This window comes from Salvia splendens, chromosome 19 (genome assembly GCF_004379255.2).
Source record: "Salvia splendens isolate huo1 chromosome 19, SspV2, whole genome shotgun sequence".
NCBI classification, from domain to species: Eukaryota; Viridiplantae; Streptophyta; class Magnoliopsida; order Lamiales; family Lamiaceae; genus Salvia; species Salvia splendens.
Genome location: NC_056050.1, coordinates 27846268 through 27863946, shown reverse-complemented (window position 1 = coordinate 27863946; position 17679 = coordinate 27846268). Strand labels below are relative to the sequence as shown.

Here is a 17679-nt window from a genome sequence, read left to right as displayed (position 1 = left end):
CCACTAATCATTTTATTCACATCTTATTATAATATTAATATATAAAAATAATACCTCCGTACCACTAACTTTTTAATCCATTTTTTTACGTTAATTACAACTCATGTTAGGTCAAATTGATAAATCATCCTCTGGCCAAACGATTTAAAATGGAAAAATGCCACAAAGTCAAAACATAGAAAGAAAAAGTGATTACAGAGGTCTCACATTATCAGTCAACCATCCATTAGAGTGTAAGTCAAATGAGAAATTTCTAACAAACAATCATAAAACAATGACATAAAGAAGACAACAAAAAAATAAAAAGAAACAAGCGATATAAGATTTTTTGACATATTCTCTCAATCTCATCCACCACCAAAGACTGGTGTGGACCAAATCATACTTGATGGAGTTTCATTTTTGCTATTTTGGAAAATTTCTTTATGTCCACAAAAAAAAAAATACTAGTCTCATTTTTAAAATGGAAAATTTATCGGTTATACTTTAACAACATCATTTTGCTATCTCTCTCACTTTATCTAATTTTTCTCTTTTACCTACTATTTTTTTAAGAGGAAGTATCAAATACTCCCCTCCATCTCTTAAAATTAGACCACATTTGTCATTTTGGAATATCGCTTAAAAATAGACCAATTCTATTTAAGGAAACATTTTTTCTCTCTAATGAGGTGGTTCTCATTCTCCACTATATACTCCAATCACTTTCTTTTTTCTATATCACAATTACTTTACCAATTGTACATTAAAATCCATACCGTTTTAAATGTTGTCTATTTTTTAGGGACGGGGAAGTATTTTTTTTATCTGAAGTTATCCAAAATTGCGATGATATATATCATTTTTTTTGCATATATTTATATTATTTTTATATAAATTTTTTGACTATCCCCCAACAAACAAATTAGGCAAAATAGTACCAACTAACGGTTACACTACCATTTTAATGGTGGGCAGACTTTAATATTAGAAAGAAATGAAGCAGATGTAATAAATGGATACACATGCTAAATTAAATAGTAGTAATATGTAGTCGGGTGGAGAAGGTAAGCGACTAGAGACTTTGATAAAATTTGGGAAAATTTCCGAGCTGTTTTTAGGCGTAGGCGGTACCCTTTCTATTACTTATGCTAGAAGAAAAGACACTAAAATCAGTAGATTGGAAATTACAACAAAAGTAGTAAATAAACCAAACTAGTTGTAAGTCAGAGTCGATATTTTAGTAAGACAAATTATGTCTTGTTTAATGCTCACGGATCGATTAACGTATTGTTTCAATGATAAAACGACTTCCTTGTAGCGTGTAGAAGCACCTCAAATCTACTGTCGTTAGGCACCGACGAATTTGACAGAATTCCGAGAACTGAGGAGACAAAGCTCCTAAATGATCTAAATGATGTTACAAGTAGTCTAGCTTTAGAGAGAAAAAGAAGAGATGTTCGAAGATGAACCCATGTTCTATATTTCGTTCTTTATTAGTATTTCTCTCCCAAGCCTCACAACTATATACTCCCTTCTTTCTTGAAAGTATAAACTCTTAGTTGAATACGAGTTTTAATACACAATTAGTAAAATAAGGAAGAAAAAAAGAAATGATAGTGGAAATATTAGTGAAAATAGGGGTCCGTCCATATTATTATTAGTATTTAGTTGGGTCAATGGTATAAGTCATAAATAAAATGATGAGTAAGGATAATATGTTGTTCAAATGTTTTCAAAATTAAAAATTTCATACTCCCTCCGTCCCACTGAAGATGATCACTTTCCTTTTTGATTTGTCACAACCAAGATGATCCATTACTAAAAATGAAAATATTTTTCTCTCTACTTTATTGCATCTCTCTTACTTTACTCTCTCCACTTCACACACAAAATAAAGTTGTATAAAATTCATGTGCCGCCCAAGGAAGGAATCATCTTCCTTGGGACGGATGGAGTACTTTTAAGGGACGAACTAAAAAAGAAATAGTTCATACTTTTCAAAGACAAGAGTCGATGGAGTATAGACTTAGAGGCGTACAAAGTAGTCATCTTGATTTCACTTGTAAGAAGTACTACCTCCGGCCCACTCAAGATGTCCATAATCTTGAGTGACACGGAGTTCTAGAAAAAATTATTTAGTACTCCCTCCGTCCCAACTTAATTGTCACTCTTGGAGTGGGCACATATATTAAGAAATATAAAGAAAAGTTGGTTGGAAAAGTTAGTGGAATGTGATACCAATTTTTTTATATTAGTTTTATAATAAAATGTGAGTAGAATAAGTTAGTGGAATGTGAGACCTACTCATTATTTATGGTAAAAATGAAGTGTGACAATTAAGTTGGGACGAACCGAAATGGAAAAGAGTGACAATAAAGTTGGGACGGAGGGAGTATAATATAGTAGATAGCAAAAAGGTAATTGAATGTTTTAATGAAGAGAGATGAGAGATGAATTTGTTTCTAAATATGGAAAGTAGACATTTTAAGTTTGACAAACTATAACGAATGAAGTAATAATCATCTTAAATTCCTTCAAGAGGTTATCATCTCAAAATTTGACTTCTTCTAAAAAGGTTGTCATATTGGATTTGTCTTCCTCCAAGTTATCATCATTTTGAATTTGTCTTTTATCTAGCGATAATCAAGAACCAAGATATACTTCCACCAACAAAGAGAAGAGAATATAACTAGCAATGTCAATTTTAATTTGGGCAAAACTCTATTTGTGCTAATATTACAAAGATGATTAAGTTTGTGTATTTAATTATATTTCCTCCGTTCCAATTAATTGGGTCAAAAATTTTAGGCATAGATATTAAAAATTTGTATTAAATAGATTAAATAAAAATAAAATAAAATACGAGAAAATGAATAAAATAGGAAAAGATAAGAGCATAAAACAGATAATGAAATAAAATAAGTGTAATTAGATATTTTATTTTTCTATCAAGAAAAATAACTCTACTTAATTGGGTCATCCCAAAAAGAAATATGATTCAATTTAGTTGGGACGAAAGGAGTACATCTCAAATCTTGAGTGCAGACTAAAAAATGGTAAAGGCTCAAAGTTCATGTATTTTGAGACTAATGTATAGTTATAAATTTAAAAGATGGAGAATAAATTGATAAGTATAAAAGGTTGGGTTAAATAGATTCAATGACTATATGCTGAGATAAAACTGATGATATTTTAATTAAAATCAGGATAGATTCGATCATTTAATTTTTTGTATTTCATGTGACAATTGTCATGTAAAAATTCATTAATGAAATATAGAATAATCAATATGTCAAAATTCAAAACTCAATTCTAGAGTATAGTAACTGATCTTTAAAAATTGAGAATATATACTAGCTAGCCCCTATTTTAATGAGTGAGTGAAATCTTTATATGAATTTTGCCCCCATATAATTTATAGTTCAACAATAATTTTGCTCTCATTATATTCCTTAGAGAAAAAATAGCTGCAAAGATCTTTGTGCCAGAAACAGTGTCATTTTCTTGGTTCTACTTATAAAAAGAAGAGTAGTTGTTTGTGCGTAAAATATTATTGTTCAAGTTGTGTTAGTTGATCTTCATTTCTTTCAAATCCTCTATTTCTCACACATATCATGACTTCTGCAATGTTGGTTTCTCTTGGGATTTTCTTCCTCTTCGCTTCTTCATTTGCAGAACAAGGTCTTTCTCTCTCTATCTCTTATGCATAATGATTAGCTAGCAATTTATTGTGGTATTCTTGAATTTATTTCTAAAGCAATCTATGTGTAACTAGATTAGTTATATTACTGTCTGAACATCTCATCTCCTAGAATACACTAATTTTTTGTTTTGTTTTTGGATTATAATCTTACAAATTTCAAATAAACTAGCTAATATAACAGCAATACGAAAAGTCAGGATATATTGCCCTTTTGAATTAGTGAGAAAATAAAAAAAAAGTTACTAATCTAGGGACAAATTATAGTAAAATTTATATGTGAAACTAAACAGAAAAAGAAGTGAAGTTTGAACTTTGTAGTATATTCTAAGATCATGAGTTGTATGTACTTATGCAGAACCCAAAATTTAATTAACCATTAATAAATACCATAGTACTTCTTTACAAAGAGTGTGAAAAGAGCCTTTGTCTTGCTTCTAAAATAATCAAACTAGAAAAAAAAAGTAAAAAGAAACTTAAATGCATTCAAGTTACCAAATGTTGGTACCAATTTGCTACAGTACATTAATGTTGTCTAACCAACAACTTCTTGTTTCATTTACTAAGAGGATTAATAATGATTCTTAATTTACTGTTGTGAGTCATGATGATACTGACTCGAACTCCTGATCTATTGAATAGCTCCATACACCTCCTTCGCCAAAGACGCCACCTCAGCTCCGCCGCTAGACTACTACGACTACATAGTCATCGGCGGTGGAACCGCCGGGTGTGCCCTGGCGGCGACGCTCTCAGCCTCGGCGAAAGTCCTCCTCCTCGAGAGGGGCGGCCTCCCCTACGACAACCCCAACGTCACCCAGATCACGGGGTTCGCCAAGTCGCTCCTCGACACATCGCCCACCTCGGCCTCGCAGCCGTTCGTCTCCACGGACGGAGTGTTCAACCACCGCGCCCGCGTGCTGGGCGGCGGGTCCGCCATCAATGCGGGGTTCTACACGCGGGCCAGCGCTGAGTACGTGCGCGGGGCCGGGTGGGACCCGCAGCTGGCGAGGGAGTCGTACGAGTGGGCTGAGCGGAAGGTGGTGCACCTTCCGCGCGTGCAGCAGTGGCAGGCCGCCGTGAGGGACGGCCTGCTCGACGCGGGAGTGGCGCCCTACAACGGCGCCACGTTCGAGCATCTTATTGGGACCAAGGTCGGTGGCTCGATATTCGATGAGGATGGTGTGAGACACACAACTGCGGATTTGTTGGAGTATGCTGATCCAACCAAGATTACTGTTTATTTACACGCCACCGTGCATCGAATCTTATTCAGCACCCCTCCAGGTCAGATTTCCCGGCGTTCGTCCTTTAAAAATAGAAATTTATGAAACCACACTATTAAAGGTACCAAATATTGGATTGGTATTAAAGGTTTTTCAATTCCAATTCTACCCTCTTAATTCCAAGTACTAATGGAGCCTAAAAGTGATACTATGAAACATGCAATAAAATAATAGTACTAAAAATGAGGCATTCATCTTGTAATAAGATGCATTACCCCTACATTTTTGTGATTAAAAAGCTGAAAATGATTCTAATTTGTGCAGGAAGAAAGCCCAAGGCAAATGGAGTTTTCTTCAAAGACTCAAATGGGTATAACCACAGGGTATACTTGAAGAGAGGAGTAGCAAATGAGATCATTCTCTCAGCTGGGGCACTGGGCAGCCCGCAACTTCTGATGTTGAGTGGCATCGGGCCGGGCCCTGAGTTACGAGCCCGGGGAATTAACGTAGTCTTGGAGCAACCATTAGTAGGGCAAGGCATGTCCGACAATCCCACCAATATGTTGCTCATACCTTCCAGTCGTCCCGTCGAGATCTCACTAGTTCAAGTCGTTGGCATTTCCGACGTCGGGAGCTACATCGAAGCTGCCAGTGGATTCATCGAGCTTTCTTCCATCTATGACTTCATTCGAGACAATTTGGACGTCACAAACAAGGTCAGCGCCCTTTCATCCATACTCTCTTATTGTTCAGATATTCACACGTGAGTTGTTTCATTATTTCATATTCAAAATGTGAAGTTAAATGAATTCAAGTTAAATATGTAGTGAGCAATCACTCCTCCTATCACAAATTGGTTAACACACTAGGATTTGGTTGGGTGGAAATAGTTTGTAGTCTAAAGTGAAGGACAAGGGAGACAGGAGAGATTTTTTTTTCAATTTTTATTAAGGGATAAAATTGTAATTTCACAACGATTTTTAACATACCATAATCAAAGTAAATGTATAAAACAAAACAAATAACGACAAACATACGCTATGCTCACGAATGATGTTGACATAAGCTTTTCCCGCGCAGACGGTCGAGCCATTCATGATCCCCTCAAACCAAACCATCCAACAAATCCTTCAAGGATCCAAAGCGGAGAATACCAGACTCGCAGTCGTCCTGCAGAAGATCATGGGCCCGTTCTCGACCGGCTACATGGAGCTCGAGAGCAAGGACCCGGACTCGAACCCAAGAGTCACATTCAACTACTTCAAGGATGAAAGGGACGTGACGAGGTGCGTCGGAGGCATGGACATCTTGAGGAAGGTGGTCCGGTCACGGGCCGTCTCGGAATTCCTCTTCCCCTTCACCTCCTTCGAGTCCCTGCAGAGGTTCATGCTGTCACTGCCCATCAATTTGCGCGGGAAACATGTATCTTCTGCCTACTCCATGGAGCAGTATTGTAGGGACACCGTCATGACCCTGTGGCACTACCACGGGGGGTGCCAGGTCGGCCGCGTGGTCGACTCCGATTACCGTGTCGTTGGGGTCGACTCGTTGCGTGTGGTCGATGGCTCAACGTTTTATTATTCGCCGGGGACGAACCCTCAGGCTACGGTTATGATGCTCGGAAGGTTTGCTTCGTTTTTCTCCCATTTCTACATATATCTGTTATTAATAGCCTTGTTTGTGAACGATATCAATTTTAATGAAAAAGTAATTAAATATAAAAGTAGCCAAAATTAGAACATAACTAATTTTTCTGAATGATCAAAAATGAAAAAACATGACTATTTATCGGAACGCTAGGAGAGCTATATGGTTTTGTGGGGCATTGGAATTTTGAGAATTACTAGAAAATTGTTTCTATATTGAAAGTTTATATTTTTTTTTCATTTTAGATTTTTTACTTGTTTTGATGATTTGGGAAATTTACATTCTTTACTAATTTGTGGTTCTTGTATCTTACCTTTCAGGTATATGGGACAGATTATTCTGCAGGACAGGAATAATAAGACGATTTGATTAATTTAATTCTGAGCAAAATGCAACATGAATTGTGGTGTTTAATAATTTTTCAGTAGTGTTTTATTTTAAATTGTTTGCAGAACTTGTTCTTTTCTATGTTGTGTTTTAGTTTCTTTCTTTGTATATAATATGTTGAGAATATTAATTTATAACGTAACCATTCATGGTTCACAAATGATAAATATTCAAAAAAAAAAAGAATCTTTAAATACACTCATTACGTGCATTTGTACGTAATCTTACTTATAGCTTTGAATTTATTAATTTAAGCTAATACTATGTTTGAAGGGTTAGCTAGTTCATCTATAAGCGCACATGCCGAATATAAATTTTACATTTTGCTATATATTCAATAAATAATTAATTTTCACTTGTTCTACAAGTTATACTGTGGTCCTATATATAAGTATCTCTATATCCCAATAAAGAAATGTGAGGCGCCTAAATAATTAATTGAGGAGGCAATTTTATTGTATAGGACTATATTTTTTCCTACTTATTTTTCTAAATTCTTTAGTTCCAAATTGAAATTAAATAAATACTAATTATATAAAGTATATCTACTCTCAGTCAAAAATTAGTGGTTGAAATTAATTAATTAACAATAGTTTATATAAATCCTATCCTATCATATATTTAGATAATAAAATTCTAAAATTATTATATAATAATAACGTAAAGTATTTTTGCATCAAATTTCAACGAGTTACACGCTAATTTTGCTATATATTAAACTAATGGTTTTACTTTGCCCACGTCCTTAAATAATACTTACTCCTAGGTTGTGCTATGAATTAAACATGTTCAACTTGTTTATTATTCATGAGAGATCTTAAGTTATCTTCTCTAGCTATTTAAGTTTATGTGCTCACACAGCCACACTATATCCTATATTACCTATATTTGCTGATGTGACATGAGAAATGTTCTACTAACTAATCACATTATATATACTATAGGGATCAACTCATTCTCATATCTTCACTGATATATCTTTTTTTTGGTTCTGAAAATATGGCTGCTTCTGGAAAATTTATTCCCAATGTTGTTGCATTTTGCTTTGGGATTTTCTTCTTGTTCATTTCTTCCTCTGCGGAGAAAGGTGCCATCTCTCTTTATAATTTATTGATTAAATGAGTCCTTTTTTTTTATAACTTCAATTTTCTCCAAATTGATTAGATGATACAATTAACAAATTCTTATATTCAAAATTTTGATATTTGCAGCTCCATACACTTCCTTCGCCAAAAATGCCACATCAGCTCCGCCGGTCAGCCACTACGACTACATAATCATCGGCGGCGGAACCGCCGGCTGCCCACTCGCCGCGACGCTCTCCGCCTCCTCAACCGTCCTCCTCCTCGAGCGGGGCGGCCTCCCGTACGACAATCCCAACGTCGTCCACGCCACCGGCTTCTTCAACTCGCTCACCGACTCCTCCCCTTCCTCCGCCGCGCAGTCCTTCGTCTCCACCGACGGCGTCCTCAACCACCGCGCCCGCGTGCTTGGCGGCGGCTCTGCCATCAACGCCGGCTTCTACACGCGCGCCAGCCGCGCTTACGTGGCCCGGGCCGGTTGGGAGCCGGGGCTCGTGAGGGCGTCCTACGAGTGGGTGGAGAGGAAGGTGGCATTCCGGCCGCGGCTGTGTCCATGGCAGGCCGCGGTGAGGGAGGTCCTGCTGGACGCCGGCGTGCGGCCGGATAACGGATTCACGTTGGAGCATCTTTACGGGACCAAAACCGGGGCCACGATCTTCGATGACGACGGGATTAGACATACTGCTGCTGATTTGTTGGAGTTTGCTAATCCAACAAACATTACTGTGTTTATGCATGCAACTGTGCACCAGATCCTCTTCACAACCACAGGTTATTTTTAACACTGCATAAAATCTCGTGGCGAACCAGAACCAGAACCAGAACCAGAAATGCTCATGTAAATTGAATATATGTATGTATGCAGGTAATAAAAGCAAGGCATATGGAGCTATGTTTATAGACTCAAAAGGCAACAAACACATGGCATACTTAAAAAATGGAACCAAAAATGAGATCATTTTATCAGCTGGTGCATTGGGCAGCCCACAGCTTCTAATGCTCAGCGGTATTGGGCCGGGCCATAAACTCAAGGCCCAAGGAATAAAAGTAGTGCTGGACCAGCCAATGGTGGGCCAGGGCATGTCCGATAATCCAACAAATGGCATATTCATACCTTCTAGAATGTCCGTGGAACCTTCCCTCGTTCAAGTTGTTGGCATAACTCAATTTGATTTCTACATTGAAGCACTCAACACCCAAGTTGACCTCTTAAATCGCCTCACAACTTCTGCAAATCAAGTGAGTCATCTCTTCTTACCAGTCAGTCATATATAAACGAGTAAATTAGTGGCAGATCCAGAACTCGAAAATTTATAAATGAGGCCCATGTATGATATGTAGCATGACATTTCTCCATTTATTAGTATTTCGACACAAAAATAAAATAAAATACGAAATTGAAACAAACGTAGACCTCGGGCAAGGAGCACGTGGTGGTCGCGGGAAAGGTGGCGGGACCCTTCTCAGTAGGGTATTTGGAGATTAAAAGTCGAGATCCCAACGACAACCCGAGTGTGACATTCAACTACTTCAATGACTCAAGGGACTTGAGCAAGTGCGTCAAAGGCATGAATCTCCTCAAAAGAGTTGTTGAATCACCGGCGATCTTAAGATTCCGGTACCCCAACAGCACAGTACAGTCCTTGCTCAACTATACGTTGTCGACTCGCATCAACCTCAGGACAAAGCACAATTCATCACTTTATAACATGGAACAGTATTGTAAAGACACAGTGATGACAATATGGCATTTTCACGGAGGTTGCCAAGTGGACCGGGTCGTTGATCGTGACTACCGGGTCCTTGGTGTGGATGCACTGCGCGTCATTGATGGCTCCACCTTTTACTACTCACCTGGAACTAACCCTCAGGCCACTCTCATGATGCTTGGCAGGTAATTATCGAGGATAATTTGCCTTTAAATTCTTAAACTTTCACTAAATTCTAATTTTGTGTAATCTAACTATAAATCGCAACGTCAACCAAAATGATGTCATATTATAAGCAGTGAAAAGATGCCGCATACACTAAAATATATAACTCCATTTGTTAAATACAACAAATGAAATTATTTAATTTAGTATAACACGATATTGTTTCACTGAACATCATTTTTAGGGTTGACGTCTCTGATAATGCCATGTCAGTAGTCATCAAACAAATCTGGCTTACTTGCAAAACCAAAATTTGACGACAATTTAGGAATTTACAGCACTTTATCTAATTAAAGACTTGGAATTCTCTTCATGGATCAAATCTTGAAATAACTTCAAGATCTTTATCTTGTAATGCAGGTATATGGGACAGAGAATCCTCACAGAGAGGGAAACAGCCACATAGATGGAAATATCTAGTTTCTCCATATATATATATAGAGAGAGAGAGAGAGAGAGAGAGAGAGAATGAAAGATTATTAATGTTAACAAATCTTCAAGGTTTATGTACTAGCTACTACTCTAAATAAGGAATATTTAGAATCACAGTTTTAGTATGTTTCTTCTCTATGTTAAGATAATCTAACAACTTTTCACATACAAATCACAAAATAATTGGAAATAAAGTGGAGAAGGAATATCTGGAAGGATATGCTGATCCATGATTCTGAAAATGGGCCATTTCATCTCCTTTCCATTGCTTTTCTTTTCTCCACAGAAGGAATATGGCTTTAAAGCATATATATAAACCACAGTAGAAACGGAAGAAGAGGTTGGATGAGGCAATGGATGTCCATTAAGCAAACCGGTTATATGGCTGCGCTTACTTGGCAAGATTGTACGTTGCAGTAGCTAGCATGCCATAGGAGAGTTTCCCTACGACTGGTTTTGCTTAACATGATTGACGATATACAAATTTACAATGGTTAATTTCTCATAGACAAAAAAGGTACTGTTTATGGATTAATTTGTGAATCTATTGCATGAAGGTGGAAGCAAAACTAGCACGAAGATGCACAGATTATTCATTCACATATATCCGTTCATTCATATTCCTCCTAGTGATATTCAATCCATTGCTTTTGCAATTGTGTGAATGTGAATTATGCCTAAATCTCTCATACGCATTTGTCGAACACTTCATAGGCATTGTAACAGCTACTGAAAAATGTAAAATTTCAAGAGAGAAAAACACACAGAAATGTAGAATGCAAGGTAAATAGGACTGTATCTGGGCTTTAGGTCTTATTTATTACTTGGGCCACAGTTTTAAAGGTAATTACATGGTGGGTTGGGCCCTCTATAATGAACATGGCCTATCCAAATTATAGTAAAATAATTAAAATACAATAATATTAATTGTTAGTAGTATTAATTGATTATTGTAAACGTTTTTTAGATTTGAAATAATTAGAACCTTTAATATATAATTTTATATATTAGTCCTCTATTTTAGACAATTAAATGTTTTCTCATGATATGCTTCATAAATCAACATGCTTATCCGGTAATAAGTGCTCGATAATTGCGATAAGAATACTTGATGACAACATCACATCGACAACTCCTTCGTGTCGCACCCCCAAATCAAAAAATAGTTTGAAATTTACAAAATAATATGGGTATTATTTAGGTAAAAAAAAAACTTGATGATGTATTTTTTTTTCCAAAGTTTTGTGAAAGTATGTACTTTCTTGTGTTGAAAACAGTATAGTTGACCTTTGATGTTTGTTTTTTTTGTATGTTTGCTTCTTTTTAGTTGATGAGTATGTCTGTATTAGTGGTGATGATATGCATTAGCATGATTATGTTTGATGTGATTGTTATGGGCTTTGTGTACATGTATGAGCATCTCTCCACTTTGAAATAGAATTGGGAATGAATGGATCCAACATCAGATGCAACTGTGGCCATTCATGTCTCCTCTTTTACACCAACCACCAAATGTCCTCATTTTGGTTTACATCCATGCTACTCGGACCTGGCCGCTATCTTGTGTTAAAGTACGTGTCGACGGTGTTCGGTTTAATGGATTAATGGTTTAGGTCATCCGCAAGTTCAAAATACACCAATATTCGACTGCTCCCATCTAACGGGACCGACTAATGAGGTCCCTACTGACTAATTAGCGTCGGCCAAAAGCTCAAATTACATTTCATATCATATCTTAGCCATTTACATGTATTCACGTGGCACGTCGATTTTTCAGACCTTATTATAAACGCCAAAAACAATTAAACCACAAACCATACTATATCTTAACTATTCATAGTGCCACTATTTATTTTTTTAATTCATCTTCATTTTGTTTTAATCTCCAATTTCATATATTTATGTAATTGTGATATTTTATGAATAAAATAAATAATCACTCCAGTATTTTAAAAATAATCTATATGGGCTTACAACTACCTTATATTTGGACTGGACCCTGATGTCTTTTGGGTAATGGGCCCAATAGCTCTGGGGTCGGCCCTAATATCTTTTGTTGATATGAACAAATTATAAAGGGCTAACTATCAAGAGTAATATATACAGTATATAACAAAAATTTTAATTTACAAAAGCAACTAATTATATAAACATTGTTAAATCACTTTTTTGAAATAGATCATAAAGCATCATTTCATCATTTTATCTAAAAAACTCCATCAAAGAATAAAAAAACTGAAATTTCAACGTGAGAAAAAGAATAAAAAAGTCAAATACATATTTCAATGTGACACCACCATAATTCTGATAAGATATGTTGGAGTAATAATTTGTTTGTTTAATATATTTTATGGCACAATATCAGCATCAATAAATTAAAATTCAAGATCCTATATTCTTAAAAGAGAGAAAATTCACAGTATATACGAATTTTATACTATCATTAAATTCACACCATTAAATTAATTTTGATATTAAAATTCACACTTTGCAAAGTAGAAGGGCTTTACCTCATTAAATTCATTTGGTTTTTGCTTAAATAATCAAAAGTAGGTGATGCTATCTACTTGTCGATTGAAGCCATTTCTCCAAACAAAAAAGTCCAAAACCATCGAAGATCGAAAGAGATAGTGTTTGTTCCCCAATTTAAGAAGATGATAAGTCCCACCAAAATAATATTAGGTTTAAAACAAGAGAGAGCAAAGATCCATAAAAGTGAACAATATTTATATGTAGTGGATAACGACCTATATATAATTGTAGTTGTAGTTTAGAGGGTTCATTACATTAGATTGGAAATAGATACATTTTGGGATTTGTTGAGTACATTGGTTTGTGTTAAGGTCCAATCTTGTTGGGTCTATCACTTCCAACTGATTTCTTGTTTGAGAAAAATAAAACTAAATTGCCCCACTTTTTGTCTGCATGAAATTGGTGCCATTCCACCACCATGTTAGTTGCCTCCCCCTCTCCCCCACCTCATCTTGCTCTTTCCTTCAAGATTTTTTCTTTGCATTTGTTTAATTTCTTTGTTATTTGCCATCGCAAAAATGTTAAACTTGATGAAATACTAACGTGGACTGAACGAAAGTGATGCTTACAAACGGTGTAGACATAAAGTATATATCAAAACATTTATATGATATAGTATATGTATACACACTATTGTTGGAAATTTTTTCATTTAGGATATATGATTGTTTTTGTTTACCAATACATAATTGACATGGTTGTAATCTTTTAAGTATGTAATTTGTAGGGACATGGTGGGTGGGTGAAAATTACATTAGAGAATTTTATCCTTTGGATGCCTCAAAATAAACGTAATATATATGGGCGAGTTAATGTAAAAATTGAAATATCGTGAAAACACAAAATGCAAAAGCCAATTGCATATATTCACAATGAAATTCGTTACACTCGACAAAAATAAATAAAATTGTTGCCCCTATATATTCGAATTATAGTATTGCATTCATAGGGAGATGCATCCATCATAAATCTTCATGATCAAAGAGAGAACATTTTCACATTAGTCATTCCACAAACCAATTTTAAGATGCGAGTATAAAAACAATTATTTAATCTCTCCAATATTTATATACTTTCATAAACATGTCATACAATCATATAAATAACACACAAATTTGTGTGAGATTTCACTCACGGTGAGCTTAAAAAAAAGTTGTTGTTTTTATAATAAAAGTATGTGTTTTTATGAATAAAAGTTAATTGTGCTCCAAATAAAGTATTACTATATTCCTTGTAAATATAAGTGATTGTTGGAAAAGTTAAAATAATAGAATTGATTTCCTCGAGTCAGCGCTATGTTTCTAAACCAATTATAAGTTTAATTATAACTGTTTAATTCTCGTAAGCATTTAGTTTTAGTCAAAAGAAAAAGAAGTACTCCTATCTTATAGAAAGTTTCAAGTGCGCTTAAATTAAGGTGTAATAAATAATTAGAAAAACTATAGTACTGTTTTATATTTTCTTGTGAGCAATTAAGTAGACAATGTGGCGTCTTCGTATTGGAGATTAATCAATCAAAAAAATGATTGGCCACTTTTAAGCTGTGTTTTTTTTTTTGATTTATTCAAGATTTTTCTTCTGAAAAGTAGATTCAATTTGGTGTTGGAGTACTTGATCAATAAAAATAATAAATACTATTGGGGTTGACTTTGTGATTTAGCACATCAAAATCACGAAGCACCACTTTCATTTTCAACTACAAATTATTTTTTGTTTGCTTAACAATGACTTAATGCTATTAGTAATGATGACATTTATTTTGTCTTTCTTCTAGTATTTCTTACCAGAAAAAAAATATATTGTACCAAAAACTTTATTACAATAAAATTGTATTTGTCCACTCAATATTATAAAATCAAGTAGTATAAAATTATTGAACTCGATGTGGTACAATCTGTATTATTACATTGGCCAAAAAATTCAATAACTTTACTAAAAGTTATTCTAAACCAAGTCTCAAATTACTCAAATTAATCTAATTTCGGATTAAGTTTGACCTGCGCACAGGAGCGCCACCCAAATCCTACTACCATCTTTATATGATAGAGAAAGGAAATATTTTTTATTATATTTAAAATTTTAAAATAATTTAGCAAATTAAACTTGAATGCATATAATGTGCAGTCGGATATCATCTACTTTATATATAATTAATTACAAATAAATGAATTAACCCAAAAAATCGCACGGGAAATACATATATGCATTAGAAAGATAAAATTTAGAGTAACAATAGAGAATAAATAAATAAGCGATTCACTAAATACGTTGAAATAATTTTAAAAGATAGAAGTAATATTTCGAATGAAACTACAAAAGATAATGTAAGTAGTATAGTAGTTAAGTTGTCTGTTGTGAAATAATAGAACACTTGTGTAATCGAGATAAACAGAAACGTAAAGAAGACACAGATTTACGTGGTTCACCAACGTTGTTGGCTACGTCCACGGGCAGGAAACGGAGAACAAATTTTATTCAGAGTGTTTTCGGATTATGGCTACAGATTTCAGATTGGATCTCAGATCACAGAATTATGTGCCATACTCCCATATAAATAGGCACACATAAGATCCTATCCTAATTCAGAAACATAATCCTATCCTAATTAGGAAACATAATCTATACATATTCAAGGCATACTAACAAATCTCCACCTTGACTTGAATTCTCCATTGCAGACGCATCATTACAATGCTAGACGAACAGACTTCTTCTTCCTTGCCTCAGATTTGCCCTCCTTGGGCAATTAACAGCTCATGACGTTAAGCAAGTCCAAACAATGTTGAAACTTGCTCTGCGGGACCGGCTTGGTGGACATATCAGCAGGATTATCAGTAGTACCTACTTTCTTCACCTCAATTCTCTTCGCATTCTTCAGAAAATGATACCTCACATCAATATGTTTGGTACTCTCATGATGGACCTGATCATTGGCCAAACAAATAGCGCTCTGACTATCACAGAAAACAACAGCTTACTCTCATATAAATAGGCACATATGAGATCATATCCTAATTCGGAAGCATAATCATATCCTAATTAGGAAACATAATCTATACATATTCAAAGCATACTAACAAATCTCCACCTTGACTTGAATTCTCCATTGCAGACGCATCATTACAATGCCAGACGAACAGACTTCTTCTTCTTCCTTGCCTCAGATTTGCCCTCCTCGGGCAATTAATAGCTCATGACGTTAAGCAAGTCCAAACAATGTTGAAACTTGCTCTGCGGGACCGGCTTGGTGAACATATCAGCAGGATTATCAGTAGTACCTACTTTCTTCACCTCAATTCTCTTCTCATTCTTCAGAAAATGATACCTCACATCAATATGTTTGGTCCTCTCATGATGGACCTGATCCTTGGCTAAACAAATAGCGCTCTGACTATCACAGAAAACAACAGCTTGCTCTTGATGTAGACCGAGATCACCAACTAGCCTTTTAAGCCATATTCCCTCTTTAGCAGCTTCTGTCAATGCCATATACTCTGTTTCATTCGTAGACAAAGTAACTGCAGCCTGCAAAGTTGTCTTCCAACTAACAACGGAACCACCAAGAGTGAAAACATAGCCAGTCATAGATCTTCTACCGTCAATATCTCCAGCATAATCAGAATCAGAATAACCAATCACAGAACAACGAGTATCACCTCCATAAACGAGACCAACATCAGACGTACCTCTTAAGTAACGAAAGATCCTCTTTACAGCCTGTCAATGCTCATTTCCAGGCTACCCCATGAACCTGCTGACAACACTAACAACATGTGCTATGTCTGGCCTAGTGCAGACCATAGCATACATCAGACTCCCAACAGCATTCGAGTATGGAACTCGAGACATGTACTCCTCCTCAGCTTCAGATTTCGGTGCATGATCAGATGACAGATGAATATTTATGGCACTTGGAGCATCAATAGCCTTTGATGTAGACATGCCAAATCTTCTGTGACATGGAAAGCTTCTTCTTTGTTCTATCCCTAGATATCTCCATGCCCAGAATTTTCTTTGCAGCACCCAAATCCTTCATATCAAACTCAGCACTGAGGTGAGTTTTCAGCTTTTGAATCTCAGACTTCGACTTTGCAGCTATAAGCATATCATCCACATCCAAAACAATATAGACCATGGAACCATCATCAGCTTTGTTGTTATATACACAATAATCATACGGACTCCTGCCGTATCCCGACTAGATCATGTAGTTGTCAAATCTCTTATACCATTGCCTCGGGGACTATTTTAGTCCATATAAGGACTTCTTCAGCTTGCAAACATAATCCTCCTTGCCCGGAACCACAAATCTCTCTGGCTGAGTCATGTAGATATCCCCCTCGAGCAGTCCGCGTAGGAAAGTCGTCTTCACATCTTGTGGCTCAAGTTCCAAATCATAATATGCAACTGTCGCAAGTAACACTCTGATGGAAGTGTGTCTGACCACTGGTGAGAATATCTCATTGTAGTCATCCCCCTCCTTCTGCGTGAACCCTCTTGCAACTAGCCGAGCTTTGTATCTAACACCCTCATCTGTTGTGGTCCCTTCTTTCTTTTTGAATATCCTACTTCCAGTGCCCTGGTTCTTTAAAATATCTGCAGATGTCGCCGGGTTGGAAACCTTTCGATCCCCTTTTTGATTTCGACTTCTTCTTTCGAGATTTCTTCTTACCCGTACTTCTACGGAGGCTTCACACCTGTCTTCCTAGTAGTTTCTTTGACGAGCCTCTGGATGGATATCAGAACCAGTAGTTTCA

General features: G+C 35.9%; 2 protein-coding genes across 2 annotated transcripts; both read left to right on the top strand.

Moving 5' to 3' along the window:
• The first annotated feature begins 3425 nt into the window (after positions 1 to 3425).
• LOC121780352 (protein HOTHEAD-like) lies at positions 3426 to 7050 on the top strand. Its single transcript, XM_042177936.1, has 5 exons — positions 3426 to 3663; positions 4325 to 4969; positions 5233 to 5624; positions 5989 to 6533; positions 6876 to 7050. Exons 1-5 carry the CDS (start codon positions 3597 to 3599, stop codon positions 6922 to 6924), a joined length of 1698 nt encoding a protein of 565 aa, XP_042033870.1. The 5' UTR covers positions 3426 to 3596; the 3' UTR covers positions 6925 to 7050.
• Positions 7051 to 7926: 876 nt separating this feature from the next.
• Positions 7927 to 10515, top strand: LOC121778477 (protein HOTHEAD-like). The gene is made up of 5 exons (XM_042175833.1): positions 7927 to 8029; positions 8154 to 8795; positions 8890 to 9263; positions 9437 to 9918; positions 10319 to 10515. Exons 1-5 carry the CDS (start codon positions 7942 to 7944, stop codon positions 10362 to 10364), a joined length of 1632 nt encoding a protein of 543 aa, XP_042031767.1. The 5' UTR covers positions 7927 to 7941; the 3' UTR covers positions 10365 to 10515.
• Positions 10516 to 17679: the final 7164 nt, after the last annotated feature.